The following is a 26,310-nucleotide window of genomic DNA, read 5'->3' as shown; positions in this document are numbered from 1 at the left end:
ACAATTAACCTTATTTATGTTGCTTTATGCTCAATAGTGTATTTTCATTGTTTTGTATTTCTGGAAAATATTAAATGCGGTGTAAAATTTTAGAAATAAACCCAAAGGAGGAATGACAAAGAATTCGAACACAAAGAAAGAAGAGAAAAGGTGGCGGAAGGTTTTGAATATGACCAGCGAATAAGATGGCGTGAATACAAAACAGCTTACCTGTAATATAAATATGACATGAGAAATTTTGGTTTTTCTGTCTTTACAGCTTTAACAACCAAAACATCTCTGGGGTAAGAAATGGAAGTGAAGGAAGTTCCAGGAAGGCATTCTATCAGCAGTAAAGAACAAGGCTGTGTTTCTGGTTTCATTACAGTTCTCCAGACGGAGGCGGCTCAGACAATCAGATTACAATCCATCCTACCGAAGCGCCTCTCTGAGACATCCCAAACCCATTCCGTCTCCAGCAATCCTGATATCCAAGTGGCCTTTCCACAAGTAGTTTGGTTTGAAAGGTTAGGAATTTGTCTCCATTTGTGCTGTTAAAAAGTATAAAGGGCACTTTTTGGCAGCTTCTTTTAGGTACTGAGCAGTTGAACTGTTGGTGGTGAGGAACAGGCGGCCGGGACAGGCGGTAACTTGCTGATTGGTCTGCTGAGAACTGGCCTCTCTGGGCAGCAGCGTGCACATCCTCTGTTGTTGGAAGACTGAACCACAATGTAAAGACATTAGTGTTCCTGTGAGAACAAATAATTGAAGCTTGTACTGCCGCAGCTGGATTTTTGGACCAGTCAGAACAGAAGAAGCTGCAGCGACCAGCTGAACGAGCAGGATTACGTCACCCTCGGCCCGGTTCTGTGAGATGGGGCGAGGGTGTGTGTGTGCAAAAGTCACTCCAGGAGCGTGACTGCAGACAGAAATACATTGATCACCCCTCCTCCATCATCTGCTTCTGGGGAAAATGATGTGAAATATATTTCACTGGAAAAATGAGGAATTCTGACAATGGGCCGGGGTGGGAGTGGCTGGAACTACACCCCAATCTCATTATTTTACCTTTTCAAATGCTTTGTTTGTTTCAGCAGCAGCCCGTGACCTCAGCAAACCCCCCTCCCCCGACCGTGATTCTCCCTTCTTTTATTTTGCACCTCCTCTACATCTCCTAATAACTCGCTATCATGCTTCTATTCATTCTTTTGTGTGTGCACGTGCATGCATTTTTCAAACAGTAAGCAGTTCCTGCACCAAACCCACAGAATGTGGAGGTTGGTTAGGTGCGTCGTGCACATCATACTGATGGGTTTAAAATCAATAAATGGCAGTCATTGTTAATGATGTGGCCAACCCTGTATTCACCTGCTTAGAGAGGAAAAAAACCAGTTCAGACCCTTTTATCTTCAGTCTTCAGCCTCACTTTTCATGCTGGATAGGTCATAGTTGACTGTCTGTCTAAAGACGCGCTTTTGAATATGTACAGCCATAGAAGCACTGAGGTCATGCACTACACGAGCTTTTCCAGTCAGAAGGAAACTGGAGCCAAACCAAAATAATCACACAAGGCTGAGTGGCCTCATCTGCATAGCAGGTTCTACCAAGCATCTTCATCAAACGTTTGGTAGTGTGAAGAAGTGGGTTTGAATTATGGAGACGAATGCCCTCTCTGGCTGTCACCAGCAACTAACCAATTAAACATTCTGCTATTATGGCTACTCCGCAAGATTGCTTCCTACAGTAAATAAGAACTATCATATTTTCAGCGTAACATAAAGCAACATTTTCTAATGAAGCGGGCTTCCGTAAATCTGGATCCGGGCCTGAGCCGCCAGTGATTGATTGTGTCCCAGCTTTTGTGCCTGAGCACTGGGACAGATTTGCACGTGTGTGAGCAGGCGGATCAATGTAACCGACAATCTACAGCCAAGAAAGGGAGCTGGCTGTCTTTGGCAAACAGGAGAACATGGTAATTGAGGCATCCAGCCATCCCCTCTTTGTCCCTATGCAAAGCATGAAGAGGAAGTTAATGGTCGAGCAGCGATAAACAAAGGCGCGCGCTTGCGATGAATACAGCGATGGGAATAAAAGAAGGGAGCGATAAGCATTATTATTCAGCACTGGCCTGAGCAAAAGGGGAAAATGCTGCCTTCTCTCAAAGCAATGATACATTTAAACACTTAGGTGTGCGTGCTGAGAGGGGGCACACTTGCATTTGCAGTGTTTTCCTGGCTGCAGTGCTGCTGTACTCACACCGGTGTGTACCGTACTTGTGCAGAGATTTCCATATATTCTTTTATGGATGTTTGAGTGAGAGTGGTAGTTTTTGTGGAGCTGCTGTGAGTGAAAAGAAGCCATTTTCACACCCCGTCGACTCCATTACTGTTTTGTGCACATCTTGAATCGGTTTCCATTTCATTTTTTTAGGCGTCCCCATGGGTAGGGTATTTAAAAAGACATGGCACTGGTGTAGATATACAGAGTGCACGTTAAGTCAATGCACACAAATAACAGCAAATGAGCAAAAGTGTATTTGAAAATCCCCCTGGATAGACGTCGCGTCACAGAAGAGCAGCCAAAAGAAATAAAAGCGAAGGTATTGTGTTCGTGTCTGCGACGGCGTGGGAGTGTGTGTGTGTGTGTCAGCTTGCGTGTGCGAAGGAATGATTTAAATTCTGTATATTGAGCCTTTTTTTTTCTCGCATGTTTCTGTTTTGGCGTGTGTAGCGAGCTGGCAGAAAAGAAAACTGGACAGGAGTCAAAGAGCAATGTGGTTGGAACAGCATGCAGAAAGCCCCCCCCCTTCTCTTAAATCCTCTTCATCTGCTAAGTTGAATAATTCATGCCGTTCAGTGACGATGTACGCCGTGCAACAGCCAACAGGAGATGCTAATGCTGCAGAGACAGTTGAGAGAGAGGCAGCAGCTATATGACGAGTCAAGTACAAATAAAGGCGTTCAACAAATTATAAGTTGCCCCTTTGCCTTTTGTATGATGGTGATGACGAACTAACACCGTTAATGGATTCTCTTCCCAACCCGACGTCGCTAAAATACTATTAGTCTGAAGCAAAAGAGAACTATGGGTTCGTTCACAGTAGCTGTCAGTCAAGCCTGCATTCAGGTTCAAGTGAAGTGTGAAGCAAATCAAAGATTCGGCCCACAAGACGCTGGTCCGCTACACTTAGTGGTGGTTTATACCATGTCACGGCAGTGACAGGAAGGAGAGGATGACAACACAGAACGGAGGGAGGTCTGGGTCTAGGGTAAACTGAAGGGAGAGGCGGTTCCACAGTTTATTCTGATAAAACAGAATTAAAACAACAGCATTCACGCACGTGTGCGTTTTATAGTACATCAAGAGTCTTCCACTAATAAATACCTCAGTTCTATTGGCCATATTTGTGTTTTAAGTTAAAGTTCAAATATGTGCCTATTTTAGTTAGAACTAATGTCATTATCCCATACTGCAGTCTTTACATACCGTTTCAACAGCAGTGATAATTACAGAATTGGAATTATAAGGATCTATAAGCTTCCTATAAGTGGGTCTGATGTGATACCGTAACCATGTCAACAGTGTGTCATCGCCGTTTCTGCCGGCAGGAGGTCCATTGTCACAGATTCAAGTTATAGGCTTTAAAACATCGTGAGCTCACTGAAACACACCGATTCCACTCGTTAGAGGAGATCAGAAGAGTTTAGACCCCTAGAAATGACCGGCCTGTCAGCGGTTACGCAACTGACATTAATTGATGCTCCCTTTCATCTCTTTAATGTTTCACAACTCCTCTATTAACTCTTGTCAATGTTAAATCTCATTAGAGAGAAAACTACGAGCCCTCCACCAAAAATAAAATGATCAAAGATGCTTTTCATCCTGTCGGCGTTTCCTCTTTTAAACAGACGCGGCTATGATCAAACCCTTTATGCTGCATATTAAACAATTAAGTTACTCAACCATGTAATTCCAGCTATTCTCCTGCCATCACTGCACATTTGTGGATTACTGTAATTGGGATCACAATGGAGGAGCGAGCTGCTGATAACACAACTGTGTGACCGAGGCTTTCCTCGCACGCACGTCGCCGCGTGTCCGTGTCTTTCACAACTCTGAGAGCGGCAGCAGTTTATATTTACCTTCTCCAAAGCAGCAGTCCCACCCCCATGGAGAGCAGCATGATGAGGGCAGCCACGGACACGATGATGATGATCACCACTGGATTCTGTTCGCTGGAGGCCAGCGCCACTGGAGAAGGCAGAAACACACTTTGTACACCGAAGGGGACACATGGAAACACACCCATCTTTCCTGTGACTGTTTTACTAAAGTGTTAAACTTGACAATTTGCCCCATCGTGAATCTGCATCGAGAGCTATTCTGCTGCCGATCCGGCCAATTATCTCCGTCTGTGGTTGATTTGGAATGAAGCCTCCACTGTAGCTGAATAACACGCATCTTAAAATGGGAACGACCGTGCCCTCGACACTTGCACACATTAGCATGCACAGCACACGGGCTCCATTCAATTACTACTGTATATATTAAGTGTGGAAATGTATAGTGGATGAGGAGTAATCATAAAGAAAAGTCTGTAAAGGCTGAAATAATGCCGCAGGAATTTGGTTAGCTCGTGGGTTTAATGGACATTTTCCTATTCTAGAAAGGACAAGATCTTCTCTGCAGCATTAATATTGTCATGTAACAAATACATACGTGCCAAATTTATAGGAATGAAAAGTCTGAAATGCCCAATAAGTCTATTTTAGTTTTTGCTGTAATAAAATGAATTGGCTAAGTAGATACTTTGGAAGTACTTTATTTATGCTACAATTAAAATGGTCTGTAGGTGTGTTACAGGCACCCAAAGGCAGGAACTTTAAAATCAGTTTATTATTATTTTGCCTGTTTTTGAATGTTGCCAGAGTTGAATTTCTTTTTCTAACACTTTCCAAGCGTTTGACCTCACAAACGCAAGACCTCGCAAGACCTAACACACTCCTGCTGCGTGAGCTGCCGTTTCTAAAGCCAAGGTTGAACTTTAAACTCCAACTTGCTAAGTCCTTCCCTCAGACAGCAACCGCGCTGCTGCTGTCTTATCCTGCGTTTAAACTCGACTCTCCCACAAACTCATTTGACTCTCTTGGCCGTTACGTCTCTGAATGCTAACAATAGCGGTTTGCTGAAAAGCTTTCTGGCCTCGGTGTTCTTGACCGGTGGCCACCGGAGGCTGCCGTGCTGAAGCCTTCAGTGCTCTGTGATCATTGACACTTGTTCCGGCCTCAGGCCGAGACGCCGGCTGAATATGCATCAACCAGAAGGTGTTACTGTGCAACCACAATATCGCCGTTCACCCAAAAGTTTAGCTAAATGAAAGGAAGGATTCTTCAGCCTGTTGTTTTATTTTTAAATTTTTGATGTAACCTACGATCAATTACTACGATGCAGAAGAAGAGACATTTGCACCCTTTTCACATTTGAGCAGCAGGAGTCAAGGAACTGGCCGCAGGCCTAAATTACCCCCCCCCCCCCCCCCCCCCCCCCCCCTTTGAATCTTTGGCGGCTGGAGGTGTGAAACAAGCACTCACATTCGCCGAGTGTCTGCAACTCCAGGGGGGCGCTGTACGCTCCGTAGTCGATGGGCGGAGGCGACGAGGAGGACGACTGAGAGGACGAGGAGGAAGTGGAGGACAAAGAAGTAGAAGAGGAGGCAGAGGAGAGTGGGGGGGAGGACAGGGACGAGGCGGGGGCTGGCGTGGAGAAAGGTCGGATGAGGAAGACGTATGTGGTGCCAGGTTTGAGGTTGTTGACACTGATCCGCGTGGCAGCCGTCTTCACAGTCGAATAGCTCTGATCCTTTTGTTCCTGTGGAGACAAAATGTAAAACTATAAGAGACAGAGAAAACAGAGACAAGGAGGGAGGGGGGTGAAAGGGAGGGGGAAGAAGCGAGACGTGTAGGTGGAATCCATTTGTGCAAATGCCTTGTTCATTTCAGAGGCCCGGCATGGGATCGCGGGGGGGCGCGAGACGGCTTTGTAGCCAAATCAAGTGTTCTAACAAGAGAGCAGCAACACTTTTCCACAGTCAAACTTTCACAGAGTTTGCAAGGCTGAGATTTTACTCCTGCGTGAAGCCAAATCACCGGGAACGGCATTAACACCCGTTAATTAGAAAAAAAACACGCCTGTTCACTGCAGTCAAAGATGCTCGTCTGGTTTATTTATGAGTCGCACGCGAGAAGAGCGAAGGAGTGACCCAAATGAGCATGAGCTGAGGCCACAGAGTGCACGGCGCCAGCTTCATGAGCCGGACCGGAGAGCACTGGAACATCAGACGATCACAGCACACGGTCGCATGAGAGGATTGGACCGAGCAAAGGCGGGGAATAACGACTTGGAGGATCTACTCGATGCTTTAACCACTGCAGAGACGATGGAGACGAACCGCAACACAAATGCTGCCTTTGGGTTTAAAGCAAAGAGCGATTTAATAATTACTGTGGTCAACGGTGTCGTTATCATCCAGATGATGATAAATCCAATGGCTCGTTTATGCTTAAGTTGTTTGCGTGGTCCTTAAACGCGGAGCTTCACGCCAATCTAACTGAAAAGGAAGAAATTGGGCGATGCTCTGTTAAAGCAGAGCTCTGTTTTATTCTTTAATCGGCTCTTTGCTGCAGAGTAGTTGCCTTTTCATTTCACGGCCTGTCAACAATCTCCCTGACTCAATCTCAGTTATTCTCCATCCATCCTTTACACTCGCCCCATTCCCTCATCATGATTTTCTCATAAAAGGGTCCTCGCTCATTTCGTTCCCTCGTTACGCTCCTACAGGAATCTTCCCGGCGAGTCAGCTCCCCCTCATCTCTCTCCAACACCTCCTCTCACCCTCAACTTTCTCAGGTTATAACACAGCCGACTTATTTTTCTTTGCTTCCGGCCATCTCTTCTCTTTCCCAAAGTCACTCCAAACCAGCCTCACTGCAACTTTTGTAGGTTTTCATTTGATGGAGCAGAAAGAAGCCAGAGCTTTATCAAATATGGTAAAGCCAGAGGAGGAGGAGGTGGAGGTGGTGTGACAATATAAAGGGAGGAAATGCAGATACTAAAAAGGGGGGGGGGGGGGGGGGGGGGGGGGGGGGGGGGGGGGCGGCAGATGCTGGTGCACACGCACGTGCACAATAGATTTACTGGGAAGATTATGGCTGCTGACGCCAGGGCCACACTTTGTGTTAGCTTAAACGAGCGAGGCAGGCCAATGAAATTACAGCGTGTATCCATAAAAGCAAAACAAAGTGTGGCGGTTATGTGGATTTAAGGCTCCATATAACAGCACCATAAAGTATACAATCCATATACTAAAGGACGCTGAAAAATACAGTAGCAACAAATACAAAAATAGAAGGAGAATGGTTAAATCCACTGTGCTGATGAAAGGATCAATAATATCAGTAATTTATCTTTCAAGGCAACGTTAATATTTATGCCTGGACATGTGTTATTACATGGATTTAAAGATCTGGGATTTAATCCCAAACTCTTCATTCATTGTTCATTTCTTTTCGATGCACTCTTTCAAGATGGAATCTAAGAAATATTGCTGAGATTGAATGGATTAACTCAAAGAACAGACGGTAAATCTGTCGGGTCGACCAGCGATCAACCAGAGCAGGAGTTTACCTTCTCGAAGTATTTGACCTCATATCCTGTGCGGCTGCTGTTGGGGTACGACGGCTCCCTCCACACCAAGGTTATGCTCTTCTGCTCGATTTTCTCTGCTTTCAGCTCACTTATCAGCGATGGTGCTGCAGAAAGGAGGAGAGAAAGAGGAGAGATTTGTCTTAGATATTATAAAGATCTCCGCCGTTTTATGGCGCTCTGACAGCTAAGTGAGGAGGGGAAGCGCCAGTGTGTAATACTGTAACTGCACTTACTGCTGCATCACTACCTGAGAACAAATACCAGAAAAATGATCCGTGACAGATTTTTCCATTTCATATTGATCGGGATGGTGAAAGAAAGAGGAGAATTATCCGTGCGAAGATTCCGATGCCGCCAGTGACGGCGGCGGCTCACTGGAGAAAACAATTTCATTAGTGAGGAAAGAAGAGTTTTTGGTTTCTCAGTCAGAGGCTGACAGACAGCACACGCTCCGTTACCATAATACGCAGGCGCCACCCACCCACACCCACTGCAGCTAAGTGCTAATTATGCTGCATGTAATGAAGGAGTAAAGTGGGTTGTCACTCAAAAACACCAGGAAAAACAAGAGGGCGCAGACAGCTTAGTCAAAAGGTCTTTATGTGAGGGGAGATGCCATTGAGGCTGCTGGGTTCAGCCTCAGGTGGCTGCTTTCACGCCACCATTTTAGACTGAACGATAATTAGAACTTTTTCATTTATTCAACACGTTTCCTTGCCCCCATTTCAGAATTCCGGAGTCCCGATAGCGCAGGTGGGAACGTATGGTCCCGATTTATTTTGTTTTTCCATCTTCACAGTCAGTCTATCAGTGAACTCCTCCCCTCATCTCCTGCCTGACCTTTCGGCAACGATTCATCCGTCGACTTCAATGGAAAGACCATGAATATGTGCATCCTGCCGCTCACAAACAGGCAAAGCACCAACGTCCAGAGAGCAGCTGTGCAGTGGGCTCCCCCCCCCTGACAACAGCAGCATATATTGATATTTGAGGTATCTCACACATGTGGCAGACTTGTTATCCGGCCCTCCCTGAAAACTGGGATTTACGGGTTATTCATGACCACCTGCATGTGAAGATCTGTCGCCATTTAGGTCTGGAGGCTGCAGAATTTGTCACTTCGAGTGAGATCCTTTTAATCGCTGTACCAAAAATGTTAATTACTGCTTGCAGAGAGGTTGTCATTCTTCTCCTTTATCAGTTATTATGTGATATCAAAGACAGGAGCTCTGCTCATCAGAACACTGTGCATGAAGTAAAGATGCACAGCATTCTTAATTGAGAGGCCTCTGAAAAGGCTGTGATAAAGATACCCCCCCCCCCCCCCCCCCCCCCACACACACACACACACACACACACACGCATCCCTGCCAACACAAAGAGCCTCGATGTCAGCCTACTTTTCCCGTTTACAACTGCAGGCAACTGTTTGCTATTCTTTCCTTCCTGGAATGCTGAATAATGCATCGGACGCATGCATCCCAGATAACACCGCTCATCCTGACACCTACAAAGCAGGTGCGCACATGCACACAGATACACGCACACACACTCTCACACACATGAGGGCACCTCCAATATTAAAGTGAACCAATAGTTAAGGTGACGTTTCAATCCTTGGAGGTGAACCGGAACTTCTAAATCTGGGCCAGATAAATGGAAATTTAAACAGCTTCGAAATTATTTCCAAAGTTTCTCCAAATATTTCCAGCTTGTAAAAGTTGTGTGCTAATTTTTGTGGGGAAAGAGGACCGATGTTTTATCGCATGAATGGTAAGTGGTCAATCATTTAGGAGGAAAATACAAGACACAAAACAGTCACGACAGTGTTGAGAAAGAGAAATTAGACACACAGAGTCTAATTTTTAAGTAATAAAACCAGAAATCATGGTCTTGAGAGCAATAAGCCTCTGTGGCTCAGTTCAGAGTGAGATGACAGCAGCTCCGCTGTGCACTGATAGACACGTCGAGCACACTTCAGAGCCCGATCAATTATCAACTATAGGCTTAAAGATATTAGGACTCCAGATTTTGCTCATGTTTTTTCAAACCTTCTGCTTATAGTAAATATTGAAAGCCTGCATTTTAAAATGCATTAATTAAATGTTTGTTTGGCGAGCTATTTTACTGCTGAGGGCATCAAGCAATCCACCACTCTGGATCAAATGGGCTTCTTCTCTTTCTTGGGCACAGTTATATATATAATTATACAAATGGTTGCCCTCGTCTGCATCGTATATATAAAAACCAGAGACTTGCAGTGGTGCACACATTCTCTGAGACATGGTCGTATGTTTTCAGAACTCCACATTCAGACTTCCTGTCGATGCACAGACTCCAGGGGTTGAACTCAAGTCAACGTGGCAGGTAGATGTATGAATGGACTTTGCCACAAAATGGCAGCTGCTTCCGTAGGCCCACGCATCCAGGCAGCCGCGGTGAAACTGGCATCTGCACGACGCTATCAAAGGAGGCAGGCAGAGGATGCGCTCTCCCTGGAGGTGATGGCACAAGCGGCGCTGGATGGCTGACACTCATTTACTTTCCTCCGCATTCTCCTCTTCAATCTGCGGCTCCTGTTCTTTGGAAATTCCCCATATCTGCATCTCATTAGCTCTTTAGCGCCAGCGCTGCTCCATTCTCCAGCTCGGTTCTCCGGGGAACGGCTGCGCCCCAGCAGCCTGTTTGTGCTTCCGCTGAGATCACATCCATCTTGTCAGGAGTGGGCTGCATTATTCTACTTCTCCCCACCATCATCACCACATGCGCAACTTCTGGCATTCCCCTGTGAATTCCCATTTTGAGTAGTGTGGAATATGTTAGGAACTGTAGCGAGTGCGTAATGGGAAGTCAAATGCAGGGCTGATTGAGAGAGCCGTATCTGTCAGGCCTGCTCATGTTCGAAGAGTTAATAGGAAGCCTGAACAGGGAGGACTCGGTGTACGACACCACGGGGGGTTAAACTGAAACCGAAGCTTATCGATTTCCGTGACTGACAGCCGAAAAGTTGGAACAGCCTTCCCTGGTTCAGCTGTCCCTCAGGTTTTATCTGGGATAATGCCACAAGCATTTCTGCTAGTGTCCAAAATCCCACCGGACTGGAGGAATTGTGCGTCTGTAATAAAGCCATCAAACTCTCACAAACCCACATGAATGGAGAGAAATCCAGAGGGCTTCTGTTCTCCAACTTCACTGAAGCAACTTTTCATCAATGCAACCAAAGTTGAGCAGCAGTCATCTGATCCATTCTAACCCCCTGTAGACACCACGTAGAAGATAATGGCCCAAACTTTATTGACTTTGGTATTTCACATTCCATTTTTAAAGCAATCCACAGATTTATTGACTGTACTAAAGATAACTATTAAAAAAGATCTGTGAAATTAAGGCAGCAATGGTGACGTGTAAAATATGGCATTTAAAATACACACCATACATCAGTCTAATACTTGTAATATCAGACAGTAAGATGGCATCATGCTCTCATGCGGTTCAGTTTTCCACAGTCTCATCTTGCTCTGGTCCTCATTCATGTGGAAAGAGACTCTTGAACCAGAAAACACCCAGTTTACGAGGACCCAAAGCACAAGATTGCAACACATCTCTCTCATAACATCCAGTGTTTCGCATTTCCCTGACCAAGCAGTGGCCTGCACTGATGGTTCAGCTCAACTCTGCACACTTTTGACCCCAGCTGGGTAGCTTCTATCAAAGGACCTGAGAGCTCTAATGTAGCCCAGAGATCATGTAGAGCTGAGTAGGTGTGAGTGGGAAAGCCCCATTATTTACCTAGAACCTAGAAAAATAAAGTTGGACAAATACAGTTGGATATGGGGCGTATCTATTACAGCAAAGAATGTGTTCCATAAAAATGTAGATGTGTTATTATGTGAGAGGAAGTTGGAGCGGCACCTGCAAAAAGGCACATTTCCATCCGCAGTTAATACAAGGTTAGTTGTTGTGGGGGAGGAATGGTGTGTGTGGCATTTTGTGTTTGTCACTGCGGAGGGAGGAGGAGTGAAGGAATGATTAACGTGTCACTCGGGAGGTGGGCGGCTTAAGGAGTGACCAGTCAGAGCGGTGTGGTATGCTTAAAGAGGCCCTGAGCAAATGTGCAGCGGCATGAGAGCAGCGCTGATAATCGCTCGTCTTTGCTAATTTGTTTAAAGATTCATAAAAACACCTGATGCCATATGTCACGTGCCATTCATTACCTGTTGGCTCACAAATCTGTCAAAGCCGACACCAGCTCACATCACACCGCCGGCCAGACTGCACTCACACATCCACCCTGCTCTGGTCTCCTGCACCCCGACTGCGTTTTAGCCTAAAGGCAGAGACTCGGTTTGATCGTGACACGTCGGTCAAGCCAGACAGCCTCAGCCTCCAGCCTAAAACAAACACACGCGCACACACGCACGCACGCACGGCCATAGCCTGCTGCAGGGAACGGGCTAAAAATGAGATCGCAGCCTTATCTGCCCTTGCAGACTTGTAAGAGCAGTAAATGTACGCACACATTACACTAACACCTCTGCATTCTCTTCCTGTCACTACTGAATCATTGCAAGTGCTAATTCATGTCCAGACCACGTTAGCAAAGCAAAGGCAGTCTCGTACCGTATGAGGGTGCAGTTCCTTTGTGGAAAAGCCTAAGTAATCTACACATCCACTTGTATACTGTGTGCGTTCATGTTGAAGATTTTGAACTTGTGTGATTTCATTTTAACATATATTGAATTGTAATCTAAGATAACACGATAATTATGTTAATTGAAAAGAAATGTGTGTGTGTGTGATGTACATGTGGTGAGTGACTGCCATCAGTAGTTGTATCAGCGCTGCCACGCTGTCATTCAGAGAGACGCTACACAACCTGTGATGACCTCACTTCCCTCAAACTCTGACAAGGATGTCACGTGCACAGAGCCAGAGAGAGAAAGATCTTTCACACTATTCTGGGAAAACATTAACAAGTTTGAACTTATTTGCGCCGATAAGGGTTCGAGTTTTCACCCGTTTCCTGCCTCTCTTGAGAGGGATGCGCATCAAAGAGGGCCCTGAAGCCCTGTGATTATGAGGATAATGTTGTGTGTCAGAAACTACCCCCGAGCTTTGTTTTTGTTCCTATAAGTGCGCGTTACAATTCCCTGAACAAGAAACAGCCTGCAAAATCTATATACAGAGCGCACATGCTAAAGACCCCGAGAGTGCCTCTTCATAGACTCCAATTATGAGCCAAGAGGTAGGCAATTAAAATTCCCATCACAGGATGAAAAAGCGCCTTAAGTGGCTGGGCTCCAGTCCTGAAAAGTAGCTTGATGACTCTATTCATTTGGTGCTTGGTGAAGCCTCACCTTCCCATCACTTCTAATTAAGGAGGCAAAAAGGATCCAAACGCCTCCACACAGAGGGCTGGAGGTGGGACGAGGGGGAGCCAGTGAGGGGGTGCGAAATGAAAAACAAAGGGGAAAAAGCGAGGATGTGGAGGAGCCTCTTCCGGAAAGCAAACGACAGAAGCAACAGAGCGCTATAGGCCGGTAGAAGAAGAAGAACTTTTTTTCACAGTGGGATGCCAAAAGCTTCAATTTAATGTTCAGTCAAATGTAACTATGCAACCTCAGTCTTTCCAAAAGTATTTAAAAGCATAATTGTAGCTCTTCTGTTCCTTCCATTATTCAAACATCAAATATTTATTTGACAGAATAAGCTGTCACCCAGTGGAAAATGCTGTACAGCAGAATGAGGAACTCCTTTCAGTATTTAGACCACTTCCCACTGGCTATTACTTAATGTACATCAGATTATGGGACGTTCTCATCCAGTCCTTAATTGTGCTTTGTGCATTCCCCTGGACACTTATGCAAGTTTTTATTTCCCAGTGAGTTCACTGACTCAACAAGGAGGACTAGGTTGATTAATGAACAGGCTAAAAGTGGGTCAGATAATTTAAACGTCCCTGTGTTAAACAGAACCAGCAGCACTCGCGTCTGCTATTGGCTATGCTAACAGTATGTCACATTATGTATATTTCATCATCAACGTTCCCTCTTTCCCATTTCTCCTCAACCTGATAAATACTGTATTTATCTTTTTCTTATTTAGCTGACACATCGTGCACGGCTCTTTAAAGCTGCTCATTTCCCATCTGTTTTCTTTGCTCGCTTACACCCGCAGACCTTTCTCTGCTCCTCTGAATACGTCCCCTTTTTGCCGTTTTCAGACACGCGTCTAAAGCTCATTGTAGTTCACAAAGTTTCTGCTGTGAGCGCGCTCCTTCACCCTGCACTCACCACCGTGCACTTCTCAGCTCTCCCCATTCATCCACTTCTATACGTTTATCCCCCTCCCCTCCTCCCTTCATACATCCTGCCCAATAATCCTCTCAGGATATTGAAATGCCAATCCTTCTCCTCCCTGACCTGCACCTCCACCCCATCTCCACCGCTCATCCTGCATCCTTCTCATCTTCTCTGCCTCAACTGGAGAGCTTTGATTGTACCGCAGGAGGATCTCAAGGCTGAGACGAGATGTCACCACCGTGGTTTGTCTTGCATGTATACAAACCAAGCGTAAAGCAATATAGGATGGCATACAAATCTTGGTCACACACACACACACACACACACACACACACACACACACACATAAAGGGCCCCATGAGCCCTTTGGCAAACCTGATCCTCTATTTACTCAGCCAATACCTGCTTCTCATGCGATCACAGGCACATTTCAATCCATCCTACCCATCCGACCATTCTTGATGCGGCATTCTTAATGGTCCACTTGGTGGCCTGTGGAGTCCTGATAAAAATATCTCTGATGAGGCCCAATACACTCCTACACAACACACACACAAGAACCCATGTGTGTGTTTGTGCGATATTCATGAGTGGGATTTAGGTGGAATTTTCTGTGTGTACGCATACGTAACGAACATTTAGCTCAGCACATTTCTAAACTTAGATGGCTCCATTAAATCAGACTTCTGTGGCCCTGACTTCAACTCAACCAGACAACCCCCCACCCCCCAATGCTAATTAGCATGAATAACAAACGTGGATGGAGAAGTTGGCAGCAGTGATTACTTCAGGACAGCCCACCCAAAAAAAGCAAGATGGTGAAGCGAGTGTGGAGATATTATAGTCTAAGAATAGAGAGTATATATGGGGGGAGGGGGGGGGGGGGCAGGAAAAGATAGGGTGGGGGAAATGAGGGAGGAAATCGAGGATAAAAAAATGACCGGGATAAGTGGAGGAAGGAGGAGGTGGAGGAAAAGGGTGAGGAGCAATGAAGAGATGATGAGGTGGCTAGAAGGAAAGTGTGTGTGTGTGGGTGTGTGTGTGTGTGTGTTAGCCTCAAAATCCCCACTGCAAAATTCATAAAGGTCAGTGAGTTTTCCTGATGGTGGCTGATGCTGTAGAGGCACATTAACAGACACCAGGAGGAGGATTTGCAACATTATGGGTTTGCTCTTGTAATTTTGCAGCTGAGCTAAGTGGAGCCGTTCTTCTTGCACATTCCACTCCATTCAGATCCGGAAGCGTCTCACTTTTATGAGGTGGAAAGAGTCGCGGCCCGTCCATGTTTCAGTGGTGGTGAATGGCACAGGTAACATTTGCAGTGTGTGATTCTGGATCATTGATCTGAGCAGGGCAACATTCCCATTCAAGACAATGACAAACAAACCCTTTTAATCTATTTTAAACGGCAGCAGCTGCCTTTCAAACGTTTACTGTCATAATGGGGACTCTGAGCTAGACAAGCTTCACCTATTTTACTGTATCTTCTCTGATTACCCACTGTTGAACTCATTTTTTTCAACCTCTACCTCTGCTGTAGTTAGTGTGTGTGAGGATTCATCTACCTCGCGCTTCCCTTCGCCTCCGACATGCCCGAAACGGTCTCAAGCAGATGCCCACAATGCTCACGTGCCTGCTACATACAACATGAATTACATGCTGGCGTGATTACCTCTGAACATTAGGACTCCTGGATCATCTCACTCTGAATCACTGGCTAATTCTGTCAGTTTGATAGAAAATAAATGCACAAACTCCACTACAAATCTGGTCTGACACTTATCCCCAGGCCCTAAAATCTATATATGGCTAGCATTTGATTTCTGCTCAGTAAGACAAGGACCCCCACCACACCCCTCCACCCACACAGGAAAGCAGGAAGCATTAGATATCCTACACTAAATGTCAGTCTAAATCTTCCCAGACATTGAAAGTCCTTTCAAACCCCTTGCAAACATACTTGCCTAACCCCATTTCCAATCCCTCTGGATGACAGGGTTAGGGGTACATCTCAGATCCTAATACCACATAATAACCACAAATCAATGCCATGGCAACTGCTGACAGACAGGGAGGAGGAGATGAAAGTAAAAGGCTGAAGGACCCATGGGATGGGAAAATGATGACCACAGGCTCGTCCTTCCCTGATAGTTTGGGGGTTTTGGCTAGATGGACGGCAGCCATGTTACCCTCCGTTGTGCTTCAGCACAGCTACACTTGTCACAAGCAGATGGATATTTCCTGATTTCTATTTTTGTGGTTGGTTATAATAGAGACTGATCCAACTCGTGGCCAAGAGTAACGCACAAACACCGACTACAACCTCTACGTTATTCCACCAGATGGATTCTCAGCACATTTCATAAGCTCTAAACTGTATCAGTATCCAATGCTTTGAAAAAAAAACATTAACTGGGTTGCAGCAGGAAGAGTTGCAGACATCTATCAGGAGTGGTACTGACGGTAAACACTGAATTTAATTTGTTCAGCAGCCAGGAAATCAAATCTGCTTAAATGAAACAACCACAATAAGTGCGGGGTCCTTGAAAATCCAAATGTTTGCCAAATAGTTCAAAAAGTCCTCTTTTCTGGTGATACTGGAGGCTCACATTCAGATCCAGACCTTTGGTTTCTTGGTCAGTTGGATGTCCAGATGTTACACTTGCATCATATTTCCAACTTCATTTCACGCTATGACTCTTTTACAGCTCACGTGAAATAACCCAGGTGCTGCTGCAGCGCTCGGTCTGCCATTCATTACCCACAGTTCTGGAAGCACATCTGCCATTAACAGTGAACACACACTCACTATCGCTCACTATTCTCTCTGTTCCACTCAGAGCTGCACACATCTGAGCTCACTTTAGAATTTGTAAAATCTTCGTTTTCAAGGGTGGTTTTTGCAGCCCGTGTTTGACTGCATTTAGAGTGTGTTTGTGTGTGTGTGTGTGTGTGTGTGTGTTTGTGTGTGTGTGTATGTGTCCTGTCCTTTTGGTCTTGTCACACTCGAGCACCTCCAAATAATGCAGGCGCTGGATGATCCAGCTACTTGGCAAAGTGCTTTTTGAAGCCGCCAGCTAATGGCCCGCAGGCGACATCTGATGAGAAAGAGCTCACCTCCACTATTGAAACCTCTCACTTTGTCTACAGTGACAAGCGCGCCGACGGCACGCAGGAAGAGGTCGGTAATGCAGAGCGCTTTCATATGATGCCAGTTGGATTTGAAAGCTTCTGTGTGCATGTTAGCCGTTAGCTTCTGTTCGTATGTGTTTGAATCCACTGTGGATGAAACTCAAGCAGACTGAGAAGCTGCTGTGTCTCAGAGTCCACGTAGTCCACAGGGGACAGAGGGGACACAGGTGTGTATGTGTATCAGGACTATGGAAGCGAACATGTATGAAAATATGGACATGTATTTTTCAGTGCAAGTCAGCATTTGAAGCTCGGCTCTGATGCTGGAGTTCACATCTGGATTCCTATGAATGCTTTGTCTTTTATTTATTTTTATTTATTTACTTTTATTTAGGTTACTTAACAAAACATTAACACAACCTTTTAGCAAGGCAGGAAATATTAGAAAAAGTTTCTCTTAAATTAAGTCCAAAAGTTCTAGAAATATGATAAAAGGTAGAGTGGGATGATTAAAACTGCATTTTTGGATGACGTGTAATGTGGCCCAAAAGTAGTTCAGAGACATCTGAGTGTCCCCGTTTGACCCATTTGCAGCACTTTAGCTACGTCCTTCTCAGATATGTGGATTTTAATGCAGACCTCCCGCTTTGATTTAAAATTTTCGTGGCTCTGAGGGTATTTTTCTCAAACTCACCGGGCAGGTTGGTCGACACATTGACCTGGGTGAAGAACCTTTTGTTGGGCAGCAGCTCCGACACGCCGTTCAAGGCCTCCACAGTGAACGTGTAGTTGGTGTTGGGGAGAAGATTGACCACCGTCACCGTCCTCTCCGTCAGTCCAACCTGCTGGGGGACAAAGCCGACACTCGACCCGCATGGCTCACAGTGCCTGGTCATGCACCGCTGGCACGCCACGCTGTAGGTCAGGTCCGACCTGCCACCCGTGTCAGACGGTGCGGCCCACTCCAAGATCAGCGTCGACTGCTTCAGGGTGCAGATCAAGTCTCGAGGTGGAGAAGGGGGCCCTGAAGATGGAAGGGAAATCATTCATATTAATTTTGGTGCTCAATCAGGAATAGACAATATTGGGTGAACGTTTCAACTAGCAGAGATGGAAATACCCCAAAAACACAGGTGTAATACTCACTAACCTCTTTACATAGCAAATGCAATAACACTACCCTGACACACAGCTGCTCCACGCTCGTGCTCAGCTTGTTTCTCTTGCCTGATGGAGTGCATGTATTTGGCATTAGCTGCATGAAGTTTGCACATCGTCCTAAGATAATTCAGTTTTATCCTGGGTTTGAAGACAAGAAATTGGTTCTGATAACATCCATTTCACCTTAATAAGAAAAGAGAAAAAAAGACTTCAGCCTCTGGCTTATCAGTGACATTGTGTATTGTCTTAACAAGCATGAATAACATGTTTTTCCATTCTGGGCCAATGTCAGCTGAGCTGTGTGGAACAAATCATCCACTTAGCATCGGTGAATAAGGGCGAGCTGCCATGAATAAGGCTTTTAACTCTCTTTGTATCTGATTTAAACTTAAACCTCCCTCTGATATTCCAGACACATCTCCAGCTGTGAAATAGAAAGACTTTTGGTCGAAGGGAAGGGGCAAATGTGGCAAAACCTGAAAGATTAATGAGAGAAAACCCAAAGCAGGTTATATAAAATGTGAATATGAGGTGTGCATTAACCCCAGCAAGGCCCCTGCATTCTCGGAGGACATTTAGAGATACAATCAGAAACCATTTAATAAATATTTAGTCCTGAGGATGGTTGGAAATGCCCCAGGTGTAAGAATGAATTTTAAAAGGTGGATTACATCACAGCTTCCGTTTGTTCCCTCAGAAAAAAAGGGCACGCGACATTAAAACAGCTCCAAATTCTGTCCCGTGTTTCAGTAGCTTGGGAATATAACGCTAGCGGACGTCTCCTCCCCGCGTCCTGACTGACCTTCCTGCACTTTCCCGAAGCTAAAGAGAGCTCAGGTCCATTAAAGGCCATGAATTTTGCATGTGTCCGCGTGTGTATGTGCTGTGTGCTAAATAAGTGAAGGTGTGCTGCTCCGCGTTTCGCATCGCCACACACGGCAGCTGTGTCCTGCTCACGGAAACACGTGGCGAGGTGAGTTACATAAGACCAGAGCCCACCTCGGTGTGAACACACAGCCGACTCTTATTCTCACTCCAGCCTGGGCTTTTTTGCTCCCATTTTGCTTATTTTTCTCTCATCTTCAAACCTGAGATGTTTTTTGTATTTTCTCCATCTGTTCTCCTCACTCAGGTCATGGTGATATAGCACTGCGGACACGGTCACCTGGATTTTAGCCACTTCTTACTGGCAGTCGTTATTTTTATCTCAGCAGCTGGTATTTTGGGTTTCCTTCCTCAATGAGGCAGAGAAATATTAGAAGGAGGCTGATTGTTTACTATGGGACCTGGAGCCACATGTTCAAACGGACAATAAAGTTTTGCCCGATCAGTGTAGAGACCCTGTGGTGTTTCTGGGAGATGGTTCTGTGGACAATATAAGAATATAATAATGTCAACAGCGATGCAATTATGTCTGTTCACTCACTTTAACAACTCTCACATTATGGTTTATGCAGCTACTTTATGCGTCTATAGGAAGTCTGCCACTGGCTTCTGCACATTAAACACTGTCGTTTTTGATATTCTACGCTTCTTTCTGTCTGCAGTTTCTTCTGCTGGGACTCTCTTTGACCGTTACGAAACCAGGACACCACAACAGGATATAAAAAGCATGTTTTATGTATTACACTCTTCAAAATGGCCTCTCTTCTCTGTGATGACAGCTTTGCACATTGGAGGCAATGTCTCAGTCAGCTTCATGTGTTGGTCCAGATGGTGTTCCAACATTCCTGAAGGAGTTCTCAGAGCTGCTGAGCACTTGTTGGCTGTTTTGATTTCACCCTGTGGACCATGGTGATTGTGGAGGTCGGATCATGTGACGCAGCACTCCACCACTCGCCTTCTTGGTCAAATAGCTCTTCCATAGCCTGGAGGTGTGTTTGGGGGGGAAGGGGGGGATCATTGTCCGTTGAAACAAACAATGGTCCTACTAAGTGCAAATAGCACCAACCGTGTCACCAGCAAAGCACCCAGACACGTCACACACTGTGAAGGATGGAGGAGGCTCCATCCTTCACAGTGGGGACCACACATGTAGAAAACATCTGCTCATCTTTTCCAGGCCTGGCAAAGAACCTGGAGGGTGGAACCAAAACTCTCAATCCTGGACCCATCAGAGCAAAGTTCAGGTTTCCACTGGTCTGGGGTCCATTCCTTGTTTTTCTTGGTCCAAACAATCTTTTTCCTGCTGGTCTTATTCAGTCCTCGTTTCTTTGCAGTGCTTCAGGCATAAAGGCTTCACTCACAGCCTCCTCTGAGCAGCTGATGTGGAGATGCATCTGCTACTTGAGCTCTGAAGCATTTACGTGCGTTCCAATCTCAGATGTTGTTCATATGAAGTTTCTGAAGCTGGTAACTCTGAACTTCACCTCCGCAGCAGTAGAAACTCTTGGTCTTGCTTTCCCGGGGCGGTCCTCATGAGAGCCTGTTTAATAAGTGTTTGCTGGTCTTCGCGACTGCACTAAACATTCATTCAGTCTTTGAAATCTTCTGGACTGATTGACCTTGAATTCTTAAAGTGAAGTACTTTCTTTTGTCTGAACGTTCTTGATTATTATTTTGCTGGAATTTGTCTTATAACTGCAGTGAAACAGGGCTGTTCCTGTACCAATGCTGCTCCTGCACAGCAAAACTAATGGTCTCCAACATATTAAGAACACAAAATAATTGCTCAAGGGTACCTTGGCAATGCTTGGAAGCCGCCACAACAGCTTTAAAGCATTGCCGAGGTACCCTTGAGCAAGGTACCATGTTGTGTCTGCCCTGGGGCTCGAACCAAGAACCCTCCACTTCTCAGCCCAGATCCCAACAGACTGAGATTCCTGAAATTCCTGCTCTTGTTCTGCTTTAGGCAGCATCTGTGGGGGGCGCTCCTCTGCCATTAAAGCAAACAGAAACAAAGAGAAGTCGTACCAGCAATTAGCTTTTAATCTCTGACATATCTATATTCACATAATGAACCTCATTTATCAGGCCTAATGTCTTTTATTCTGAAAAATTGCACTTTCCCCAAAACCATATAGTGGACTAAATAAATCTAGGGATTATCATAATCACCCAATCAATAGGATAATTAATTTGGTCATTAGGCTGCTATAAATGTTATCTCAGAGTGATCACAGAACCTGGTGATCAATAATGCAATTACATCCCCTCTACTGCAGTTAGCATAGAAGCTAGAGCAGCCACACTCCCTTACTCGTACAGTGTGTGTACAGGTATGTGTGTACTGTGAAGAAGGACCTCACGACCACCAACCCCCCCCCCCCCCCGGCCTAACGACTTGAGGTTATAGAGTCTATTATCGTCTGTCTAATTTACAGAGCGATAAGCTCCATGCAAGGATCAATAAGGCTACCCTGCATGCTCTTTGTGTAGCTAGCCTTGTTGTGCATCTTTATTGGAGAGGAACGGGAGTCATGTCGGTGGGAGGGGTGAGAAAATGCAAGAGGTGAGGGATGGTTGGGTGACGTATGGACTCCGAGGATGAAATTGTAGTTTGTCGCTGGAGGAGAAAAGGACGAGACTCCGGTTTAGCATAGGGAAGAGGAATGGGGTGATAATAGGCATGGGCGAAAGGATGGAGAGGAAGAGGAATGGAAAAAGGCAGTGTGGTAGAAATAAGAGCAATGAGTGGCCGAGTTAAGAGGACAGATGGAGCGAATGGAGGAAGTGTGTGTTCAGAGGTCAAAGAGAAAGAGTGGGGGGAGGCGGGGATGGTGTCGTGCATGGTGAGGTAATGGATGTCCAGCTGAAAATGGATCAGTAATGTTGTAGGAAAAGGTGCAGGAGTGTGCAAAAAAAAGATGAAGAGGGAGGGATGATGGGCTTTTGGATGGATATGCACCCAATATTAGGAGCAGGCACGAAGGATGGATTGGTGATAAAATGGTTTAAAGGGGTGGATGGAATGGAAGCATAATCTGTTTATACCATTACTGTCAATGAAGCTGGAGGGCTGCTCCTAGTTTGGGAGAAATTAAAGGCCAAATTAGAAAATTAAAATGAGGAATACCTTTGTTGTCAAAGCCTGTACAGATTTCATTTCCACGCTATAATTATTAATTACATTAGTTTATTAAACAGAGACGCATCATCACATGGAAGATCTTCCTTACGCCTTTATCATTGATCCTCTGATGGCCTCTTTCAGAGGAAGCCCTGGTGTATTTTGGGTTTGAGCTTCCTGCGTGTCGGGTTTGAGAAGCGAGGTCTCCAAGGTGAAGGACAGGTGAAGGTTCGGAGATCTGCTAGTTTAGCTGATGATGAAGAAGAGCTGGAGGCGGGAGCATTGAAAGGGATCGGCTCAGGTCAGATGAAGAGGCAATCAGGAGGTGAGGGGGAAGGTGGATAAAGGGACAGTGTGAAGGTCAGGTTATCCCATCAGGCTAATAGGTCTGGCAGGAGGCGGCTCATAGGTGCCAGGCAACCGTCCTGCCTTCCAGGCTAACAAATACGAATCTCCTTTATCAACAATAATAGCTAAAAATAATAATCAAATTGATAGAGCACAATGGAATGAGTGATGACGAGATTATGGAAGATGTAGGAAGGTTTTGTGGAGCTGCGTCTGATAAGATATGCATCCATGGCAACGGACAGATTTCCTCCAGCGAATTCCTCCCAATAACATTCTGTATAATGAGATTATTTCTTTTAACTTTCTGTTTTATTGATGCTTTCTCTATACAAATTTGCATTTGAACAAATGAGTCGGTGTCATACGTCACTGCAGCTCTACGAGCTTCCAGAACTCCAAACTCTGCCGCACTTCCAGGCTAAATGAAACATAAATGAAACCTTAGCTACTTGATAATTTCAAGTAGTTAAACATTTTCCCTTTGATACTAATAGTTCTCATTGGATAATTCTTGTCAGCAATGATAAGGAAGTTTGATCCACTGAGCGGATTGTGCATGTTTTATTGTTCGGACAAGCAAGCGAGTCAGAAAATAACGACTGTTTCATATTAAAGACATCTGTGGTTTTTCCACATTATTTCCTGTCAGATATTGATTGGACGTCGTTAGTTTGATGATAACCCACATACTGAATGTCATGGAGAAACTTGGGAGTCTTTGTATTCTCAGAGATCCCTCGCCAAGCTCAGGCCCGTTACTGGAGAAGTGTCACCAAACCGATACAGTGAAGTGGTCATTATGGGGCACCCCATCACCTTCCAAATACTGGACTGCAGACTAACCCTAACCGGGTTGAGGGGGGGGGGTTCTGGGTCTGGGTGAGTTGGTCTCCACACGGATCCTGAGGACCTGCTACAGCGGTGCAGTGGAAAGTGTTCTAACCCAGAAGATCACCTCCTGCTTTTGGATCAGCTATTTTCATGACAAGTGTCTCCAGAGAGCTCCTCTTTAGCTACTTTATCAGACATTCTTTGCACTTTCAGGTTTCATCATTTCCATGTAATTTATTTATATGTTTCTCTTATTGTTATATGTCTCTTATATATTTCATATGTTTCTCCAATTAGACCAGTTTAGGAGCGGCCAGGAGACATTTCACTGTGTGTCCCTCTGACTGGATGTGACACACAGAGCCACCTTATAAACCTGGAAAAGTTGCAGACTTTAAACATGACATCAAACTTTAGACAACGGTGGACAAGAATATTACTTGTGCATGGTGCTGAGGGGGTGTCCAGGGGTGTTCTGAAGTGGTCCTCCTTACACACACACACCACAGATCCATCCTCATCTGCCACGCTGTTAGCTGGGCAGGGGAAACACTCCTGCTGCCTGGAGGACATCTTGTAGGACCCAGGTGGACATGCTGAGAATGGACAGAAAGGCAGCAGGTTAGAATAGGTCCATTTGCTTGGAAATCAACGAAGATTTTTCATCATTATTACAATAATCACATTAACGTATTCATGTATTCATGTCTGTTGTTAAACTCCAATAGTCCACTGAGCTCAGCAGCATTCTAACACCTGTGAAAAAAGCTCGAATCTGAGAGGGGGAAAATAAGAAGGAGACCATAAAGCAAGTGGAGGAAGGCTGAGATTAAAAGAAAAAGTGGGGGGAGGGGGGGGAGGGGAGGTTCTCCTCCTCTCTGACAAACAACTCTTACATTGCACATGATGACTGCTCTCGGTAAACAACCTCCAAGTTCCGCCCCTGACTGAAGAGTGAAGCAAATGAAAAGAAATGAATCTAAACTCGTGCCCCCACACAGCTGCATACGACAGCTCCTCTCACTTTATAGCCAAATCTTATTCCCTCGCCGTCTCCCACGACAGGCGACTTCTGACAGGTGACAGAGGCCGACAGAGGTGAGGACGTGGGTGATCAGCTTCCATTACCGGCCGTGGGCACACACCGAAAATACACACCATGTAATTGAGGCTTATTGATTCGAGTGTGACAATGAGGAGCACGTAGACGCACGGTGAGCAAAACTGGTTATTTTGCACATTCCCTGTATACGGTTTCATTTTCCACTTGCTGTGCTTTTGGAGCTGGTGATAATGGGTGTGAAATAATAGAGCTGGCTCCGGCCCTCGTGCTCGCCTCCTGTCTCTGAGGTCACATTTGCGTCCACGGCTCTGGTACACGCTTCCCTTTCTGTAAAATCATGTTACTTTGCATTTCCTTCCTTTCCTTTCTTCACTCTGAATGATCCAGTTTAGAAATTGCAAACAAACCGCAGCACATGTATGTTTTATCTGGGGTGTTGGTTTATATTATATGTTGTTTAATATGTTGTAGTTTTGTTCGGTGGTCTGTATTCTGCCTTGGGTCAGAAATAGGTTAGAAAGAACTGTGGCTTTTTCTTTTGCAGCATACAGTCTTACCTTCACACAGCAACAAATAAAAAGAGAAGGACAAACACTAATTGGTGGCCAGGAGATGTGATTTACTGCTTTAATGCTTCCCTGGTTGTGTGAAAATACCAGACACAGCACCAAATTTGTGACCTGATCCATCACCTCGCGGAGCCATTCCATTACCCTGGATTGTACCAGTGATGGTGACTGGGTGGTGCAGTCATTAGCACAGTCTAGGATTGATTCCAGCTCAACCTTCCAGCTCACAGCCACAATATTGCCACTGATCATTTTCCCACATACCTTCGAAACCTTTAATCCTGGTATCCATAAAAATGCTACTTTGCACAAACCATCCAGGCCAATCACCTGACTAATCGCTGGCTAATGACATTTTATCTGACAGAGCTTCGGCACAGATTACCGACGAATTTACAATTCATGGAGGTCCCATCTTGACCCCTAGTAAGTGTAAAGGGGCAACGGCAGATCCAGCGAGTCCTGCAGTTCTGGGGAATTCTGGGGAATTTAGAGGCCTTGTACCAGAGTTAATGTCACATCATTCTGGAGGATTGACATGCTGGCAGACAAATTTGTATTCTTCTGAGGAGTTTGTGGGTTAATCCAGGAGTCAGAATCGAGGTTTGAGAACAGGACATCGGCAGCTTTAATCTGTAAAATTAAATCAGTTACAATGAACTGAAGTTCAGACGTCATGAACAATTTTACCCACATTCATTGATGTCATTAAATGTACCCTCATTGTCCTGTACAACAATGTGCTGCATTTGATGCAGTTAAATTTTGTGGAGAAAATGGAGAAGTAGGCCCGAACACAAAAGCCGCTGCCCTTGAAAAGCTTTGGCATTAAAGGTGTTCATCGTGATTCAAGTGCAATAGTGATACGTCTTATTATTCAAGCCTTCCTAACAAACACACAATGGCACAAAAGGGTAGTGCCATTACATATTGATTAGCGGGCCTCCTCAGCCTCCCCTGACACCGATCACAGTCAATACGTGCATGTGGCAGCAGACACCCGTGTATGTTTGTGAGCTTCATACTCGGGACGGTAAGAACCTTGTAATCGACTTTCTAATATCTGTCATTACACAGAGAAAAGTCTCTTGCTCTCAGCTCACAGCACAGCCAAGCGTGAGGATGGACACACACACACACACCCACACACACGCAGTCAAGCAGCTCTGAAATAGACCCTCTTTGTTCCGGACTGTGCTGCCACTATCC

At 45.3% G+C, this 26,310-nt stretch overlaps 1 protein-coding gene across 3 annotated transcripts in view; it reads right to left on the bottom strand.

The window, feature by feature from the left end:
* The window catches only part of LOC101064995 (ephrin type-A receptor 7), a 102,632-nt gene that overhangs the window by 14,924 nt on the left and 61,398 nt on the right, over window positions 1-26,310 (bottom strand). For all 3 annotated transcript variants that reach the window (XM_029844923.1, XM_029844924.1, XM_029844925.1), the window contains exons 4-8: window positions 23,910-24,065; window positions 17,812-18,141; window positions 7,663-7,787; window positions 5,571-5,847; window positions 4,122-4,230 (exon numbers count right to left, since the gene is read on the bottom strand). In XM_029844923.1, coding sequence (XP_029700783.1) covers window positions 4,122-4,230; window positions 5,571-5,847; window positions 7,663-7,787; window positions 17,812-18,141; window positions 23,910-24,065 — 997 coding nt within the window. The remainder of the gene's footprint in view (window positions 1-4,121; window positions 4,231-5,570; window positions 5,848-7,662; window positions 7,788-17,811; window positions 18,142-23,909; window positions 24,066-26,310) is intronic.

Source organism: Takifugu rubripes, chromosome 12, assembly GCF_901000725.2.
Source record: "Takifugu rubripes chromosome 12, fTakRub1.2, whole genome shotgun sequence".
NCBI classification, from domain to species: domain Eukaryota; kingdom Metazoa; phylum Chordata; class Actinopteri; order Tetraodontiformes; family Tetraodontidae; genus Takifugu; species Takifugu rubripes.
The sequence above is the reverse complement of the archived record's forward strand: the minus strand, read 5'-3'. Positions and strand labels throughout refer to the sequence as shown.